This window comes from Aotus nancymaae, unplaced genomic scaffold (assembly GCF_030222135.1).
Source record: "Aotus nancymaae isolate 86718 unplaced genomic scaffold, 86718_ANA_hifiasm-v0.15.2.pri h1tg000062l, whole genome shotgun sequence".
In the NCBI taxonomy this organism is placed as follows: Eukaryota; Metazoa; Chordata; class Mammalia; order Primates; family Aotidae; genus Aotus; species Aotus nancymaae.
In genome coordinates this window covers 28363136-28382526 of record NW_026988476.1, presented here as the reverse complement: position 1 = coordinate 28382526, position 19391 = coordinate 28363136, and the positions used below count along the sequence as shown (strand labels likewise).

General features: G+C 38.6%; 2 protein-coding genes across 17 annotated transcripts in view; one reads left to right on the top strand and one right to left on the bottom strand.

Annotated features, from left to right (window-relative positions):
* The window catches only part of KIAA0586 (KIAA0586 ortholog), a 134630-nt gene extending 129589 nt beyond the window's left edge, over positions 1 to 5041 (bottom strand). For 11 of the 14 annotated variants that reach the window (XM_064365918.1, XM_064365921.1, XM_064365925.1 and 8 more), the window contains exons 1-3: positions 4304 to 5041; positions 3071 to 3141; positions 1504 to 1573 (exon numbers count right to left, since the gene is read on the bottom strand). In XM_064365918.1, coding sequence (XP_064221988.1) covers positions 1504 to 1573; positions 3071 to 3141; positions 4304 to 4502 — 340 coding nt within the window. In that variant the 5' untranslated portion in view covers positions 4503 to 5041. The remainder of the gene's footprint in view (positions 1 to 1503; positions 1574 to 3070; positions 3142 to 4303) is intronic. The other 3 variants (XM_064365917.1, XM_064365922.1, XM_064365923.1) reach the window with 3 other exon arrangements.
* A 440-nt stretch (positions 5042 to 5481) lies between these two features.
* TIMM9 (translocase of inner mitochondrial membrane 9) overlaps positions 5482 to 19391 on the top strand; it is a 17252-nt gene continuing 3342 nt past the window's right edge. The window contains exons 1-2 of one of the 3 annotated variants that reach the window (XM_012450963.3): positions 5482 to 5671; positions 8094 to 8182. The gene's annotated coding sequence lies outside the window, so the exon portion shown is untranslated. Of the gene's footprint in view, positions 5672 to 8093; positions 8183 to 16928; positions 17344 to 19391 lie in introns of those variants that run through there. The other 2 variants (XM_012450965.3, XM_012450966.3) reach the window with 2 other exon arrangements.

Here is a 19391-nt window from a genome sequence, read left to right as displayed (position 1 = left end):
AAGTCACAGCCAACATCATACTGAATGGGCAAAAGTTGAACACATTCCTCCTAAGAACTAGAACAAGACAAGGATACCCACTCTCACCACTCTTTTCAACATAGTAATGGAAGTCCCAGTGAAAGCAAATGACAGACAAAGAAATAAAAGGCATCCAAAAAGTAAAACAGGAAGTCCAGTTATCTCTGTTCACTGATGACATGGTCCTCCATCTAGAAAACCCTAAAGATTCCTCCAAAATACCCCAGATCTGAAAAATGACTTAAGTAAAGTTTCAGGATACTAAATCAGTGTACAAAAATCAGTAGCATTTCTATACACTAATAACATTCTAGCTGAGAATCAAATCAAGAACTCAATCCCATTTACAATAGCCACACACAAAACATAAAATTTCTAGGAATACATTTAATCAAGAAGGTAAAAGATCTCTACAAGGAGAACTACAAAACACTGATGAAAAAAATCACAGATGACACAAACAAATGGAAAACATTCCATGCTCATGAATTGGAAAAATCAATATCGTTAAATTGACCATACCAACCAAAGCCATCTACAAATTCAACACAGTTCCTATCGAATTACCAAGATCATTTTTCACAGAATTAGAAAAAACTATTTTAAAATTCATGTTGGGTCAGACACAGTGGCTCACGCCTGTAATCCCAGCACTTTAGGAGGCCAAGGTGGGCAAATCATTTGAGGTCAGGAGTTTGAGACCAGCCTGGCCAAGATTGTGAAACCCACTCTCTACAAAAAAATACAAAAATTAGCTGGGTGTGGTGGTACGCACCTGTAATGCCAGCTACTCAGGAGGCTAAGGCAGGAGAACTGCTTGAACCTGGGAGTCGGAGATTGCAGTGAGCGGAGATCACACCACCACTGCACTCCAGCCTAGACAACAGAGGGACACTCCATTTAAAAAAAAAAAAAAAGAATTTATAAACATATCTAATACTAAACCTATGCAATAGGTTAGTAATAAAAAGATAACCTTCACCATTGCAAAGGTTATTCTGGATTTTGTAGATTCTAGCAATAGCTTAATTTTGGAGGAAAAACTAATTTAAAATGAAAATAATAAATAAAAACTGTAAGACTATGTAATAAATGTTTAAAAATAAATTCTACCCTTAAGAAGAAAATTCTGACACATGCTACAACATGAATGAACATTGAAGACATTATGCTAAGTGAAATAAGCCAGTCACAAAAGGTCAAATACTATATGATTCTACTTATACAAGGTACCTAGGATAGTCAAATTCATAGAGACAAAAAGTAGGATGCCCAGGGCTGAGGAGAGGAAAAATGAGCAATTAGTGTTTCATGGGTATAGAGTCGGGAAAGATGACAAAGTTCTAGATATGAAAGGTGATGAATGTACACCAATGTGAATGTACTTACTGTCACAGAACTGTACATTTTAAAATAGCTAAAGTGGTAAAGTTTATGTTATATATATTTTATTACAATAAAAAATCAATTTTATTATCTTACCTTTTTGTTTGTTGTTCTCTTCTATTTTATCCAAAGGCAACACTTGCACTGCAACATCTTTAGAAAAATTCTTTGGGATATGAAAGGAAGAGATAGGCTAAATAACTTCATGATTCGTTATTTATCCAGAACCATTTACTAGCTATGTGACTACTGTGTTCTGGGAGGGCAAGACTGTGTATTTAATATTCTTCATTTCCATCACCACGCGATGCTGATGTAACTTAAAGCTACTCAAAGGTTTGTTGAGCTGGGCGTAGGGGCTCAGGCCTGTAATCCCAGCACTTTGGGAGGCTGAGGCAGGTGGATCACAAGGTCAAGAGATCGAGATCATGGTGAAACCCCATCTCTACTAAAAAATACAAAAATTAGCCAGGAGTGGTGGTGCACACCTGTGGTCCCAGCTACTCGGGAGGCTGAGGCAGGAGAATTGCTTGAACCCGGGAGGTAGAGGTTGCAGTGAGCCGAGATCACGCCACTGCACTTCAGCCTGGCGCCTGGTGACAGAGCAAGACTCTGTCTCAAAAAAAAAAGAAAAAGGTTTGTTGAATGAGCAATATACTATCAGACAAGTGAATGAATGAGTAAATGAACCAGCAAGCAAATGTGGCACTGAGATTCAGACTCAAACCAGTTTGCCACTTCTAGCAGAGCAACTCATTTAACATCTGAGTTGCTTCAGTGAAATGTGAAATTCTGACTCACTGTGAGTCAAATGGAGTAGATAAGGATGGCACAACATCACGAAGATCACCCATTTATAATAACAGTGTATTCATACATTTGAGAAGTTTAGATATCATTAAATAAGGTCTGCTTAAAAAAATAAAAAAGACGAAACAACAAAAACAACAAAAATAACACTCCAAAGACTAGGCATTTACTTAGGGACCAAGTACAGCTCATACATTTTATTGTGAGCTTTTGACAAAATTGTCATGTAGTCTCAATTTAATTATTATTTACCAGCTTCAATTTTCAAATAGTATATTGTGAAACTCTCATTATACAGACTTATTAAATTGACAATATGTAGGTCAACACTATGATTAGCTGTCCAAATCTAATTAGATCTCATAACCAAAACATATTTATCAAATATTTTTGGCATTATAAAGTTAAGATATTAATTTCATGTTATTCTTAAAGAACCTCCCGTCTAAAAAAACCGAAAGACCTCACAAGTGTTAGAAAGACATGTAAGCACACCTCACTTCTAAAAAAAAATTGTATTGTTAGTTGTTCCTTTTCTTTTATCTAAGAATATGTTAAGTCTCTGGGCAAGAACACCTTTTCCCTGAATAGTAAGAGAGTTTCTTTTCAGTTATCATATCTCTTTCAGCAGTCATTATCTTACTAATGGGTATTTTTTATTCTAGGGAAGGCCTTTTGTTTAATGTCTCAAACACCATTCAAAGTCAGAATTGTAGTATATAAAACATTTGTTTTGGTAAGTGATATTTAAATAAAAACAAGGCATGTTGCTAATCAAACATAATTTAAGAATATATTACTTGATAATACTGAAAATTTGTATGTGAGCATAATTAAGAATCCTTTTGCTTACACTTTCTGACACCATAAGATTTTCTAATAGAGACTGGTGACAATTTCCAGCAGAAGTTAAATCTGATGAACCTAACAAAACAAAGGAATAGATTTTAGTGACTTTAAAATCAGATCCTTAGCTTTAGAAACTGTATAGGCATGATTCAAGAACTATAAACTCCATATAACGCATAAGTTGGAAAGACAATTTGCATGCAAAAAAGGTTAAGAAAATGTATTTAAATATATCTGAAGGAAGGCTTTTATAGTTGATATTTGGGAAAATAAGGTTCGGTACTGACAATAAAGTGAGATGAGCGGAAAACATTTTAAAATATAACCATACGCTGTTGAATGTGGACAAACTATGGGTAGAAATATGTATACAACATAAAAGTCTAATTTAGCAGCAGGACTATTTGGGTGTCACTGCTGTATCCCACAAAAAGCAGCATTATAAAAGCATTTGGTTGTTTTTGCTCACATATTCATTAATTTGATCCTCACAATTACCAGCAAAGTGGATAAAGCATAGGTTATCCTTATTTTCACTGAGCTCTAGATAGGTTAAGTGAATTGGAATACAGAAGCCATCAACTGGCAGAAGTCCTGCTTTTCCCACTATGCACAGAAAGTAGTCATTAGATAAAAAGCACTACTCGGGGAAAATAAAGCACACTATACAAGTTAAGCGTATCCATCATAGATATAAACAAAAACAATATGCAAAAGTCCATGCTAAAAAAAAAAAAGCACCGGGAGCGGTGGCTACGTCTGTAATCCCAGCACTTTGGGAGGCCGAGGTGGGCAGATTACGAGGTCAAGAGATCAAGACCATCCTGACCAACATGGTGAAACCCCATCTCTACTAAAAATACAAAAATTAGCCAGGCATGGTGGCGCGCGCCTGTAGTACCAGCTACTTGGGAGGCTGGGCAGGAGACTCGCTTGAACCCAGGAGGCGGAGGTTGCAGTGAGCTGAGATCGTGCCACTGCACTCCAGCCTGAAGACACAGCAGGACTCCGTCTCAAAAAAGAAAAAAAAAAAGCACAATAGGAGATGTTAGTTTCATTCATTCATTCTATCTAGTCAAACATTTTATAGGCTTCCTGGCCATTTTACTGGGAAACAGGGTAGCTTTCAAACATCTGTACAAACTAGACTTATATCTTACATTTGGGAATTTAAACAAGAACTAAAGATTTACTATAGATACTAAAACTGATTGAAAAACTACGTGGAATCACATACCATGTGATGTTCCATTCACTCTAGTCCCCGTTCCAACAGGAAGACGTTTATTTGCAGACAATGCCGGAGGAACACAGGGCAACTCATCTTTCAGCAAAACCAAATGATCTCCATGATTTTGAGAAACTACCTCACGAAGTCTCTTTGCTGGCATCTTAACTCTTTTTTTCTTCTGCAGGCTAACCTCAGAGCCTTTCATATGGTTGGTCACAAAACTAGTTCCACACTTATGGATGGAAAAACTTTCTCTGTGTCCTTAAGATTTCAGAACAAAATTTTCACCTCTTTGCAATGAACTGTTTTTAAAATGTCGAAATAGAACATCCACACAGTTGAAAACCTAAATTTTGGTATTGAATCCAGAATTAGAAACGACTATAAAGTCTTATTTACCCATTAATCCCACTCAGACTATTAATACACCACGCCAAAACGTGAACGTGGAGATAACACGAGAATGGCCGCAGGAACAACAATAACCGTAACTGTGCCCTCCCCAACCCCAGAGCTGGTAGGGCAAAACCAAACCTGTGGAGGCGGGATTAAAATTTGTTGAGAAGAGGCATGACCCACATAAAAAGCGTAATAGCTTTCTTCAGCCACAGTCTTATACACCCCTTCCAGATGCAATCGTCGGAAACCTAAATTCACCCCTACGTGTGTCCAGGACGCCCGACACCCGCGCCGTCACAGGTGTAATCTGACAACAGCTTCAGTTGCCCGCAGATCACAACCCACTTCCCTTCAAACCCGCCTTTGAGACAACACGCATGCGCGCCAAAAAAACCATCCAACCAGAAAGCTAAGCGCTCTCTGGTGCTCTTCCATCCTTCTCCGGGTGGAAACAAACTCCGGACACAATGGGGTTGCATTTATTTATTTATTTATTTAAGGACGCACATTGCCGCACATGACCGCTCTACAGTCTCATCCAAGACTTGAAGAGCTCCCGATTTGTAAAACTACTTGTGTTTATCAGGAACTGTTTACACTGTTTAGCTTCCGAAGACCGTTAGGGAGGTGGGATTAGGTAAATTAGGCTTCTAAAGAGTTTCGACAGATTCGGGTCATTGTTGGAGAGGAAGTCAGGAATACAAAGCGTTGTCTAAGCAGACAATCACAGAATTTAATCTTTAGGAGATTTTAGAATTCAATGATGGTACCATCTTTTTCTTCCAGAATTCTTCACGTTATAGCGAATCGGCGTCTAAGGGTTTAAGTGTTACTTGACATCACTGCTCCCACGTGTTCTTTCCCATCTGGAGGCCGCGGCGCCCATCCTGTACCCGACCCTCCCTCCCGAGGCTCAGCCGACCCCCAGCACCCTCTAGCCTTGTACTGATGTCGGATGCGAGAGCCTGTGCTTAAGTATGGTGTCTTCTCTGCCGTGAGAATCCGGGGTTCCCTGGCGGGAGGTGACAGGTTACGCTCCAGAAAGGTGGCGGGGTCTCCGGAGGAGGCCGCCGTATGTACTTGGGGCAGTGCGGGGGTGCGAAGCCGGACAGCGCTTCCCCCTGTCGTGTTCAGACCTTCCTGGGGATAGTGTCACCTGGGCGTTGGTAGGAACTTTAGGCCTTGAGCCACCCTCAACCCGGATTTGGGGAGTCGGGGTCTTGTTTTGGGACACTGAAATTAGACTATAAGGTATTTACAATGTGACTTTGAGCTGCCTGGGGGAAGATCCTCCTTTCAGTAAAAATCGTCTAGACGTAACGCTAGGACTAACACCCCTTCCCTGATCTACTCATTTCCTAGAACGCGCTACTTATTTCCAGCCTTACAAGAGGCTTTAGAATAATCAAAGCAAAAAAAAATGTTATCCGATCTAAAAGCTAAATAACGAATTTTACTTATTTTACATCTCGGCGGTCTACTTTCATAGAAGTCTAGACTAAAAATTGACTTTAGGGGCTCACCGTTAAAGAACTTCTTACTTTTTTTTTTGTACCTTGCTGAGTTTCTCTAATTAATGATCATTTTATTTTAGATACATTTTCCCTTCGTAATTGGGCTCATAGGTGGTACCTGTTCACAATTTATTGTATATTATGAGTGTATTGAAAGAACTACAATGTCAGAGCTGCCAGAGACCTTGGAGATAGTTTAACTCTTACTTTCTAGGTGAAACTTATGTGAAAGAAACAGTGACCTAAGGTCTGAGTGTAGGCACTCCGAATTATTAAAATAACAAATAAATAACTTAATTTGGGTCTTAGAACTCCTTTGTCATGACTCTTTTAATTCCTTTCTTTAGAGCCTCTGTCATGAAGTGATCATGGCTCACTGCAGCCTTGAAATTCTGAGCTCAGACAATTCTGTCCAGCCTCCTGAGTAGCTAGGACTACAAGCACTTGTCACCACGCCGGCTAATTTTTTTCACTTTTTTGTACAGACTAGGTCTTGCCTTGTTGCCCAGGCTTATTTTCTCTTTTCTTTTCTCTCTCTTTTTTGGGGGGTGGTGGGGGGAGATGGATCTTTGCTCAGTCACAAAGGCTGGAGTGCAGTGGCATGATCTCAGCTCACTCCAACCTCCACCTCCCAGGTTCAAGCAATTCTCTTGCCTCAGCCTCCCAAATAGCTGAGGTTATAGGCACCAGCCACTCCACCTGGGTTTTTGTCTTTTTAGTAAAGATGGGGTTTCACCTTGTTGGCCAGGCTGGTCTGAAACTCCTCACCTCACGTGATCCGCCCGCCTCAGCCTCCCAAAGTGCTGGGATTACAGGCAAACACCACCACACCAGGCCTTATTGTCTTAATCTAGGTCAGCCCTCTCAATCCCTTTTCTTTATGACTGACACTTTTGAAGAGCCCAGCCAGGTTGTCTTACAAATTGTGCCATGTTATAGATTTTCTTAATTATTCCCTCATGATCAGAGCCATATGAAACTTTTGTCCAGAATACCACATAGGTGTTGCTGTCTTACTGCATCCCATCAAGAAGCATCTAAGGTTGGCACCCATGTTTGTGATGCTAGGTTTTATGACTTAGATTTACTTTTTTTTTTTTTTTTTTGAGACAGGGTCTCTTTCTGTCACACAGCCAAGAGAACGGTGGCGTGATCATGGCTCACTGCAGCCTCCACCTTCTGGGCTCAAGTGATCCTCTTGCCTCAGCCTCCTGAGTAGCTGGGACTACAGGTGCACACCACCATGCTGGCTCATTTTTATATTTTTTTTGCAGAGATGGGGTTTTGCCATGTTGCCCAGACTGGTCTAGTACTTTTGGGCTCAAGCAATCCTCCCACCTCAGCCTCCCAAAGTGCTGGGATTGAGCCACTGTGCTTGGTCAGTCACTTAGCTTATAACATATGTTGGGCTATTCGGAAAATATTTTTAGGTAGATGATATGTGTTATAATAGCTTATAAGACATTTTATAGGTCTTAAGTAGGTCATTTTATAGGTGCAATGGGGAAAAATACTGGATTTTGAAGTCCAAACTCTTTAGGCTCTAGCTGCCTATATACTCTCTGTATAAATGACCTCATGTAAGTTTCTTAAGATTTCTGAACCATCCCTCCCAGAATTATTAGGAAAATCATAAGGGAAGTATAATGTATACGTATACCTGGACAAATAAGGATAGCATGACATTAAGTATTTTTTTTTTAATAGTAACAAATATGCCAAAGAATTGTAACTTCAGAATAGAGGAAACTAACTTCACTTACTAAAGAGGGAGAAACTTTTTTAAAAAAATAATTAGCCAACAGAAGTTTACATTTCACTGAAAACACTATTAGAACTTGAAGGGGACTAAGTAATCATATAATAACACCCTCATTTTTCAGGTAAGAAATCAGGCCTTACTGGAGACATTCAAGCAAAGTTTGGACAACTACTTTTCCAAAACAGAAAGGAAACTCATGCATCAGAAAAGGTTTGAGCTTGATGACTGATAAGATCTCCCTGTATTCTTAAGTTCTCTGGTTCTATGATATATTTTGTTTGCCACAAGATTAACAGCATCATTGTAATCATCCCCAAGATCTAGGCTAGTGATTCTTGAATTCGCTTATTTCTTCTCTCCCTCTCCAGATTTCAGGGATATAATCAGAAGGTAACCCCTGATGGGTCTTTGCTGCTATAATAACAAACATTTGCTGTAATATCTGAAAACTAGGATCAAATAAAAGGACAACTACATTACTGCTACCTGTTCTCACCATCAGGTGGTTTATGTGGCTAGTGGAATTTGTCAATCTAAACTTACTATTAAATAACTGCAAAGTGAATAGTGAAAGATTTAGAAGACAGCAAACTAGCAAGTAACTCTGAAAATCATTTATTTACTCAGTCATCTCCAGTATTTTCTCTGAACCAGTTGCCTACAATTATGTATACTGTAATCTTTTTCTTTTCTTTTTTTTTTTTTTGAGACAGAGTCTTGCTCTGTCACCCTGGCTGGAGTGCAGTGGTGCAATCTCGGCTCACTGCAGCCTGTGCCTCCCAGGTTCAAGCAATTATTCGGCCTCAGCCTCCCAAGTAGCTTCGATTACAGGCATATGCCACCTGGCTAATTTTTGTATTTTTAGTAGAGACAGGGTTTCACCATGTTGGCCAGGCTGCTCTCGAACTCTTTACCTCAAGTGATCCACCTGCTTCAGCCTCCCAAAGTGCTGGGATTACAGGTTTGAGCCACCATGCCTGACCCATACCATAGTCTTGAGAGATACTGGTGACTACAGAGGATAGCTTTAGAGATTTAAGCAGACTTAAGAAAACTGCTGATTGTTAGCTCTTGAGTTTAACTGTAGGTCTGGAAAAAATATTTAAAAAAAAAATAAAATATGAAATTGGGCGCAGTGGCTCATGCCTGTAATCCCAGCACTTTGGGAGGCCGAGGTGGGAGGATTACCTGAAGTCAGGAGTTCAAGACCAACCTGGCCAGCATCGTAAAACCCCATCTCTACTAAAAATACAAAAATTAGCCAGGCTTGGTAGTGCATGCCTGTAATCCCAGCTACTCAGGAGGCTGAGGCACGAAAATCACTTGAACCCAGGGGGCAGAAGATGTAGTGAGCTAAGATTGTGCCACTGCATTCCAGCCTGGGCCACAGAGTGAGAGACTGTCTCAAAAATAAATAAATAAATCTCAAAAATAAATAAATAAAATACACAATCGAGTGATTCTAAAGAAAATAAATCAATGTTAACACAGTGGTCTGTGAATGGTAGAACTTTTTTTATCTTTGGTTTCCAAATTGTCAATAAATATATTACTTTTATAGTATGATAAACTTTATTTCATTGAAAAAAGGAAACATATACTCTTACAGTAATGTATATTAATAAATTAATCAATAAAGAAGATTCATACCAACAGCACTTGAGGCATTCTTCATCTATGTCTTTTCAGATTTTTCAGTAGCAGCCATCAGTTGTCACCATGAGGTGTACAATAAGGACAGGGTGTATGTAGACCCAGCAGTATATCAACAAAGAGAACATTTAAAGATTTCATACTTTCTGTCTCTCTGACCTCTGGTTGATAAGTCAATAAATATGAATTTTAACCCAAAGAAATACAAGGATGGAATTTTTTTTGAAAAGAACAACAGATTTTGGCATTGTAGGAAGGAAATCAGGTCTGTGTGTGTGGGTTTTTGTTGTTGTTTTTGATGTGAACTGTAAAAAATCTAGTTTGCCGAGTGTCCTCCTGAGGTGCAGTGAGTGTACTGTCCTAATTCAGCAGTTCAAAAGGCTCAGGTCTATCAGAAGACCTTTTGTATTTTCTGCTAGGAGCCTATTGGTAAACCACATACCTTAATGCATATTTTATCACCCTTGTATTTTTTTTCAAGTTCTCACAAAACAGTGATTTCATTTAATACTTCCTTAGAAGTTGTTTTACCAGTTCTGAGATCTTTTCAGACTGTTTTCCTAGTGGGAATCCAAAACAACTCTAGCTTGGAACACTTGCTAGCAATATCTACTAGCTGCATCTTGTTCTTTGGCAAATACCAGAAAGTTACACTGTATCATTTTTTTTTTCTTTTTTATTAAGCTTTTAATTTTGAAGTTAGTGTAGACTGAAATGCACTTACAACGTAATTAATACAAAGATCCCCTGTCCTTTACCCAGTTTTCCATAGTGGTAACATCTTACAAAACTGGAATACAATATCACATCCAGGATACTGATACTGATACAGTCAAGATATAGAATATTACAAAGGTCTTGTGTTGCCGTTTTGTAGCAACACCTACTTTCTTCCTACTCCTGCCCCCATCCATTCCTTAACCCTTGGCAACTAGATGGTCTTCATTTCTGCAATTCTGTTATTTCAAGAATGTTGTATAAGTGGAATTATACAGTATATACTTTTTAGGATTGGCTTTTTTTCCTCAGCAGAATTCTCCAGGCTTTCTCATGTATCAATACCTCATCCTTTTTATCGCTGAATAGTATTACAGGTGTAGATGTACCAATTTGTTTAACCATTCACCCACTGAAGAACATTTGTGTTGTTTTCAGTTTTTGACTGTTAAGAATAGAGTTTCTAGAAACATTCACATATAGGATTTCCTGTGAACACAAGTTTTCATTTCTCTAGGACAGATGTCCAGGAATGCAGTTGCAGGGTCATATAACTTCTTTAGAAACTATCAAACTGTTTACATTCCCAACAGGAATATGTGAGTGATTCAGTTGTTCTATGTCCTCACCAGCATTTAGTATTGCCACTTTTTTTTATGTTAGCCATTCTGATAGGTATGTAGCTTGTTTTGTTTGTTTTTTGTTTTTGAGACGGAGTTTTGCTCTTGTCACCCAGGCTGGAGTGCAGTGGCATGATCTTGGCTCACTGCAACCTCCACCCCCCAGGTTCAAGCAATTCTCCTGCCTCAGCCTCCCAAGTAGCTGGGACCACAGGCGTATACCACCATGCCCGGCTAATTTTTGTATTTTTAGTAGAGATGGGGTTTCACCGTGCTGGCCAGGTTGGTCTCAAACTCCTGACCTCAGATGATCCGCCTGCCCCAGCCTCCCAAAATGCTGGGATTACAGGCATGAGCCCCCAAGCCCAGCAGCTTGTTTTGGTTTTAATTTGCATTTCCCTAATGGCTAATGATGTTGAACATCTTTTCATGTATATCCTTTTTGCTGAAATGCCTTCTTAATGCCTCTTGCTTGTTTTCTAATTGGATTGTTAGTGTTTTTGCTGTTAGGCTTTAAGAGTTCTTTATTATCTTCTATTTATTAGTTATTTGTCAAATATGTAGTTTGCAAATATTTCTTCCAGGTCTGTAGCTTTTCATCCTCTTAATGTTCTTTCACAAAGCAAAAGTTTTTAATTTTAGTTTTAATTTTGTTTTTCATTTTCATGAAGTCTAATTTATTTATTAATTTTTCCTCTTATAGATTGTGTTTTTGATTTCAAATATAAGAACTCTTTAGCAAGCCCTAAAGCCAGATTTTCTAATATTTTTCTAAAAGTTTTAGTAGTTGGCCAAGCATAATGGCTTATGCCTGTAATCCCAGCACTATGGGAGGCCGAGGTGGGAGGACTGCTCGAACCCAGGAGTTTGAGACCAGCCTAGGCAACATGGTAAGACCCTGTCTTTATTAAAAATAAATAAATAGGCTGTGCAGCGGTTCACACCTGTAATCCCAGCACTTTGGGAGGCCGAGGTGGGCGGATCACAAGGTCAGGAGATCAAGACCATCCTGGCCAACATGGTGAAACCCCATCTCTACTAAAAATACAAAAATTAGCCGGATGCAGCGGTGTGTGCCTGTGGTCCCAGCTACTTGGGAGGCTGAGGCAGGAGAATCGCTTGAACCTGGGAGGTGAGGGTTGCCATGAGCCAAGATGGTGCCACTGCACTCCAGCCTGGGCAACAGAGTGAGACTCTGTCTCAAAAAATTAAAATAAAATAAAATAATAAATAAAAGTTTTTGTAGTATTATCTTTTACATTAAGTCCCTGATCCTTTTTTATTTTTTAGAGACAGGGTCTGTCACCCAGGCTGGAGTGCAGTGGCACAATCTCGGCTCACTGCAGCCTCTGCCTCCTGGGTTCAATCCATCCTCCTACCTCAGCCTCCTGAGTAGCTTGGACTACAGGTGTGTGCCACCAGGCCCAGCTAAAAAAAATTTTTTTTATTTTTGGTGAAGATGGGGTTTTTCATGTTACCCAGGCTGTTCTCAAATTCCTGGGCTCAAGCCATCGCCAACTTTGGCCTCCCAAAGTGCTAGAATTACAGGAATGAGCCACCACACCTGGCCCCTAAGATCCATTTTTAGTTAATTTTTGTATTAGGTGAGAAACTTAGTTTGTACATCTTTTTTTTTTCCCCAAAAAAATCAGTTGGGCAGGGGGATGTGTGTGTGTGTGTTTGTTTTTGAGATGGGGTCTCACTCTGTTTTCTAGACTGGAGTGCAGTGGCACAACCATGGCTTACTGCAGCCTTTACCTCTCAAGGTCAAGTGATTCTCCTGCCTCAGCCTCCCAGGTAACTGGGACTACAGGCATGCAATACCATGCCCAGCTAATTTTTAAATTATTTGTACAGACAGGGTCTTACAATGTTGCCAAGGCTGGTCTTCAACTCCGGAGCTCAAGCAATCCTCCCTTCTTAGCCTTCCAAAGTGCTGGGATTACAGATGTGAGCCATCTCACCCAGACAGTTGGGTTTTTTGGTGTGAATCTGTTATTGGATTCTTTGTTATATTCCGCTATTTGTCCCTCCACCAGTGGCACATAGCATTGATTACTGTAAGCTGTTTATGTCTTGAAATCAGGTAGACCAGTTCCTCTCACTTTATTCCTCATTTTTCAAATTTGTTTTAGCTATTCTAATTCCTTTGCTTTTTATATAAATTTTATATAAATTTCTATATAAATGCTTTCCATATAAATTTGTGTATATTTACAAGAAATCTTGTTAGGACCTTGATAGGAATTGAAATAAGCTTGTATAAGTCTTGGGAAAATTGGCATTCTTACTATATTGAGTCTTCTGTTTTCTGAACACACAGTATGTCTCTGTGTGTGTTTAGGTCTTTGACTTCTTTTGTCAGCAGCATTTTGGTTTTCCACATGCAAGTCCTATACATGTTTTGTTAGATTTGCCCCTAAATCTTTTTATTCTTTTTTGAGTAATTGTAAATGATAGTGTATTTTTAATTTCAGTATACATGTGTTCATTGATGGTATAGAGAAATACAATTTTTTTTTTTTTTTTTGAAACAGAGTCTTGCTCTGTTGCCCAGGCTAGAGTGCAGTGACATGATCTTGGCTTACTGCAACCTCTGCCTCCCAGGTTCAAGCAATTCTCCTGCCTCAGCCTCCCTAGGAGCTGGGATTACAGGTGCCTGCTACCACGCCCAGCTAATTTTTGTATTTTAAGTAGAGACGGGTTTCACCATCTTGGCGAGGCTGGTTTCAAACTGCTGACTCCACTCACCTCGGCTTCTCAAAGTGCTAGGATTACAGATGTGAGTCACAGTGCCCAACCACAATTGATTTTTTAAATATGTTTATCTTGTATACTGGACCTTGCTGAACTTATTAATTCTAGGAGTTCATTTGTAGATTCTTTCTGATTTTCTATGTTCATAATTATGTCACATGCAAACAGGAACAGTTTTATTTTCTTCTACAGTCTTTATGTCTGTTTCCTTTTCTTGCCTCACTGCACTGGTTAGAACTTTTAGCAATATGTTAGATAGGAGTGGTGAGAGTGGACATCTGTCCTTGCTTACAATCTTATGGGAAAGTATTATCTTTCACCATTAAGTATGGCTATAGGTTTTTTGTACATGCTGTTTATCAAATTTGTCTTCCTTTTTTTCTGAGACATTTTTGCTATGAATGGGTATTGCATTTTTTCAAATATTTTTTCTGCAACAATTTCTATGATCATAGTTTTTCTTCTTTATTAATATGTGGACTTAAATTGACTAATTTTCAAATATTAAACCAGTCTTGCATCCCTTGGAATAAACACTACTTGGAATAAACACTACTTGGTCAAAATGTATAATTCTTTTTAATATATTGCTGAATTATATTTGCTAATATTAATAATAATAGATATTTTTATATCTTTCATAAGGGATATTTTTAAGGTTTCCTTTTTGTACTGTCTTTGTCTGCTTTTGATACCAGGATAACACTAACTTCATAAAGAAGTTGTCAGGTTTATGTATGTAGAGATGTTTTATTCTTTTGATGTCTGCAAAATCTGTAGTAATGTATACCTCATTTCATTCCTGATGGTATAATTGGTGTCTTCTCTCTTGCTAGTAGGTTTGTCAGTTTTATTAATCTTTGCAAAGGATCATCTCTTTCTTTTTTTCTCTTTTCATTTCAATTGATTTCTGCTCTTTGTTTCCTTCACTGGGTTCTTTTGCTCTTCTTTTTTAGGTGCTTACTGATTTAAGATCTCTCTCTCTCTCTCTCTCTCTCTCTCTCTCTCTCTCTGTTTTTTCTTTTTTATCTTAGCCCAAAGATATTTTATTTTGTCTCTTTCTTTTTTCTTTTCTTTTTTGTTTTTTTTTTTTTTTTTTTTTTTTTTTGAGAGAGGGTCCTAGTCTTTTACCTGGGCTGGAATGCAATGGCATGATCCCCAGCTAATTGTTGTTTTTTTTTTTGTTTTTTTTTTTTTGGTAGAGATTAGGTCTGACAGTGTATTAGTCCATTTTCACACTGCTGATAATGACACACCCATGACTGGGCAAGTTACAAAAGAAAGAGGTGTTGGGACAGGCATGGTGGCTCACACCTATAATCCCAGCACTTTGGGAAGCCAAGACAGGCAGATCACCTGAGGTCAGGAGTTTGAGACCAGCCTGACCAACATGGTGAAACCTCCTCAAAAAAAAAAAAAAAATTAAAGAAAGTGTAATAGACTTAGAGTTCCACATGGCTGGGGAGCCTCACAATCATGGCAGAAGGCAAGGAGGAGCAAGTCACATCTTACATGGATGGCAGAAGGCAGAAAGAGAGAACTTGTGCAGGGGATTTCCTCTTGATAAAACCATCAGATCTTGTGAAACTTATTCACTATCATAAGAATGGCATGGGAAAGACTTGCTCCCATGATTCCATTACCTCCTACCAGATCTCTGCCACAACACATGGGAATTCAAGATAAGATTTGGGTCCTTGAGTCCAGCCAAACCCTGTGACCCAGGCTGGTCTTGAACTCCAGGACTCAAGGAATTCTCCCACCTCAGCCTCCCAAAGTGCTGGGATTACAGGCATGACCCACCACACCTGGTCTGTTTCCTTTTCTAATGTATGCATTTAGTACTAAAACTTTTCCTCATGGCACTGATTTAGCTTATCTCCATGTAATGATGTCAGCATATTACCAGTTCACGTGAAGTATAGAAACCTTAATTGTCTACATACATTTAGAACCACAATAGACGGTTTTATAATTTTTGCTTCAACTGACAAACATAATTTAGGAAACTCAAGAGGGGAAGTGTACTTATTCAGATTTCTTCTTACCATGTTTTCCTCCTCCTTGATGTTCCAGGACTACTACTTTTGTCATTTCTTTCTGTTTAGAAAGTTGAACCATTATTTTAGATAACTATGCTGGTAACATATTTTCTTGGTTTTCCTTCATTTGAGAATGTCTTGATTTCTCCTTTATTCCTCAAGGTTGTTTTCACTAGATACAGGTTTCTGGGTTGACAGTTCTTTTCTTTCAGCATTTGAAACATTTTGTGTCACTTCCTTCTGGCCTCCATAGTTTCTGAAGGAAAATGTGCTGTCATCCTAACAGTTTTATGCCTGCAGTCAAGATACAGTTTTTCCACTTGCTGCTTTCAATATATTTTTGTCTTTATTTTTTATTTTATTTATTGTTACTTCTTTATTTATTTTTTTGAGACACAGTCTCACTCTGTTGCCCAGGCTGGAATACAGTGGCACAATCTTGGCTCACTGCAACCTCTGCCTCCCGGGTTCAAGCAATTCTTGTGCCTCAGCCACCCAAGTAGCTGAGATTACAGTTGTGCGCCACCATGGCCAGCTAATTTTTGTATTTTTTTTAGTAGAGGTGGGCTTTCGCCATGTTGGCCAGTCTGATCTTGAACTTCTGACCTCAAGCAGTCCATCCGCTTTGGCTTCCCAAAGTGCTGGGATTACAGGCGTGAGCCACTGTGCCTGGCCTTGTCTTTAGTTTTCAGATGTTTGACTATTATGTATCTTAATTTAGGTTTCATCAGGTTTATGCTGTTTCGAGTTTGTTCAGCTTCTTGAATCTGTAAGTTTATGTCTTTTGCCAAACTTGGAGAATTTTCAGCCATTATTTCTTAAGTACTTTTACTATCCTACCCTCTTCTTCCTCTCCTTCTTGGATTCTGAGACAAAATATTAGCTCTTTTGTACTTCTGCAAGTCCTTGATTCTCTGTTAATGTTTTTCATTCTGTTTTTCTCTGTAATTCAGATCGAAGAATCCTATTTTCTGTCTTCTGATTCAGTGATTCCTCTGTCCCCTCCATTCTCCTGTTGATTTAATTCATTGAGTTTATTTTGGTTATTGTATTTGTCACTTCCTAAACTTTCCATTTGGGTCTTGATATCTTCTATTTCTTTGCTAAGACCTTCTATTTTTTCATTTGTTTCAAGTGTGCTTGTAATTGCTCATTGAAGTATTTACAAGGTACTGTTTAAAAATCTTTGTCAGATAATCCTAACACTTGTTACTCAATGTTGATCATCTGTTGTCTTTTTTTAATTCAGTTTGAGATGTTCCTAGTTCTTGGTGTGATTAGTGATTTTTTAAAATAGTATAGCCTGGACATCTTGCATATCATGTAATGAGGCTCTAGATTTTATTTAATCCTTTTTTCTGGCTCCTTTTGACATTGCTCCACGAGGGGAGGTGGTGGGAGGTACCACTTTATTACGGCCAGACAAAAGTAGAAATTCATCACTTTGACACTTGAGGGGAGGGGCAGGAAGTTTCTTCTTACTGCTGGTTGAAGTAGGCATTCTGGCTCTTTACCAGGTAACTCCCTGGCTGGAAAAGGACTACAGTGCTTCATTACTCTCCCCACGTGGCATGACAGAGGGGTATGTGACCTAATTGTCATGAAGCAGTAATGCAGTTCCTGAATGCCAAGTAGGCCTCCTTTGATACCACCCCAGAGTAGATGGAGATGGGTACCTCATTACTGCCAATAGGGGTGGAAGGCAGGCTCCCTGTGTGGTTTCCACTGACCACTTGGTGGGGGGATGGGGAGGCTATTCTGTGCATATGAAGGAAATGACATCTTTTAAATGTCAATAGTTATTGTGATTTTTTTTTTTTTTTTTTTTTTGAGATGGAATCTCACGCTTGGGGCTGTGGCCCAGGCGGGAGTGCAGTGGTGTGATCGTGGCTCACTGCAGCCTCCACCTCTCGGGTTCAAGCTTCCCGACATACCAGGCTAATTTTTGTATTTTTAGTAGAAACAGGGTTTCACTATGTTGTTTAGGCTGGTCTTGAACTCTTGACCTCAGGTGATCCACCTGCCTCAGCCTCCCAAAGTGCTGGGATTACAGGCATCATGCTTGGCCTAGTTATTGTGAATTTACAGGATAAGGAAAAAAGAAAAGGGAAGAATAAATGCAAAAAGGAGGAAAGTATAGATAGGGTTGGCAGTGGTGGAATGGAATTACTATTGAATATATGTGTTAATCAAAATTAGAATGTTTTTTTTTTCATTTTGATGGCATACACTTTGTTTTAAACTTGAAATTACTACTTAGTTTCAACAAAACTTCATAAAAATTTTATGTTTTTCAGAGATACTTTAATAATTGATGAGCTAATAAGAAAGTTTTGCACATTCAGTTTATCATTTTTGTCTTGGTTATCAGAAAACTTACAACTAAATGTATAGTATTTATGTTAGTCTACAGTGTACCTGATTGATGTTTTCCTCTTACATGCTGTTTAATTTCTATTTTAAACAGCTTTATTTTATACAAATCTTTTATATGAGATGCTCAACCTTTTTAGAACTCACTAGGATACAGTAAATAAATAATGTGATACACATTTTTACATCTAGATTAACTGAACCTAAGTCCTATGTTTAGGATATGTGAAAATCTCAGTAATTCAGAAAGGCTTTTTTACTTACTTGTCTTCCCTTCCCTGTTGCCCCCAAGTTCGGTTATAATTATCATATATTCAGAAGTTTCTGATTAGTCTCCGTGATTGCCCTTTCCAAACTACAGAATATGTAGTAGAATGTAAAACTCCTGTAACTTTCTTTTAAAACTCTGAATACCTTTCATAAGGGTTGTCGATTTCTGGGGTTTTTTTTGTTTGTTTATTTATTTGTTTGTTTTAGACAAAGTTTCCTTCTTGCCCAGGCTGGAGTGCAATGGGGCAATCTCAGCACACTGCAACCTCCACCTCCAGGGTTCCAGTGATTCTCCTGCCTCAGCCTCCCAAGTAGCTGGAATTACAGGCATGCGCCACCACGTCCAGCTAATTATATACTTTTAGTAGAGACGGGGTTTCTCCATATTGGTCAGGTTGGTCTCGAACTCCCAACCTCAGGTGATCTGCCCACCTTGGCCTCCCAAAGTATTGATATTATAGGTCTGAGCCACCATGCCCAGCCAGGCTTGTTGATTTCTAAGCAAATGGTGTTTGTTAACTATTAATAGAACCTTTGTGTTTACAATGCAAAAGGATCATTGTAGCAAGGGTCAGAGAAAAAGTAGATTCACATATCTGAGCTGCTCCAAATGCACTTAAAATTAGTAAGTACATTTGGAGCAGTTCAGATATGTGAATCTACTTCTTCAACTGTAAATTTTATTAAATCTAAATATAGGCCGAATATTTCTGAAGAAAATTTAGCATTTAAATTGAGATATGGTATAAGTGTTAAATGCCCACCAAAATCAAAGACTTACTACAAGAAAAGGAATGTAAAATGTCTTACTTTTATGTTGGTTGCATGTTGAAATGTTAAAATTTTTGATGCATTGGATTAAGTATAATAGTAAAAAATTTAAAACAAGCAAATTGTTGACTAATGGAATAGTTAAGTAATTTTAGGAAAACAGCAAAAATCTCTTGGTTTCCTTTATTTTTATTATTGTTATTATTACTATTACTA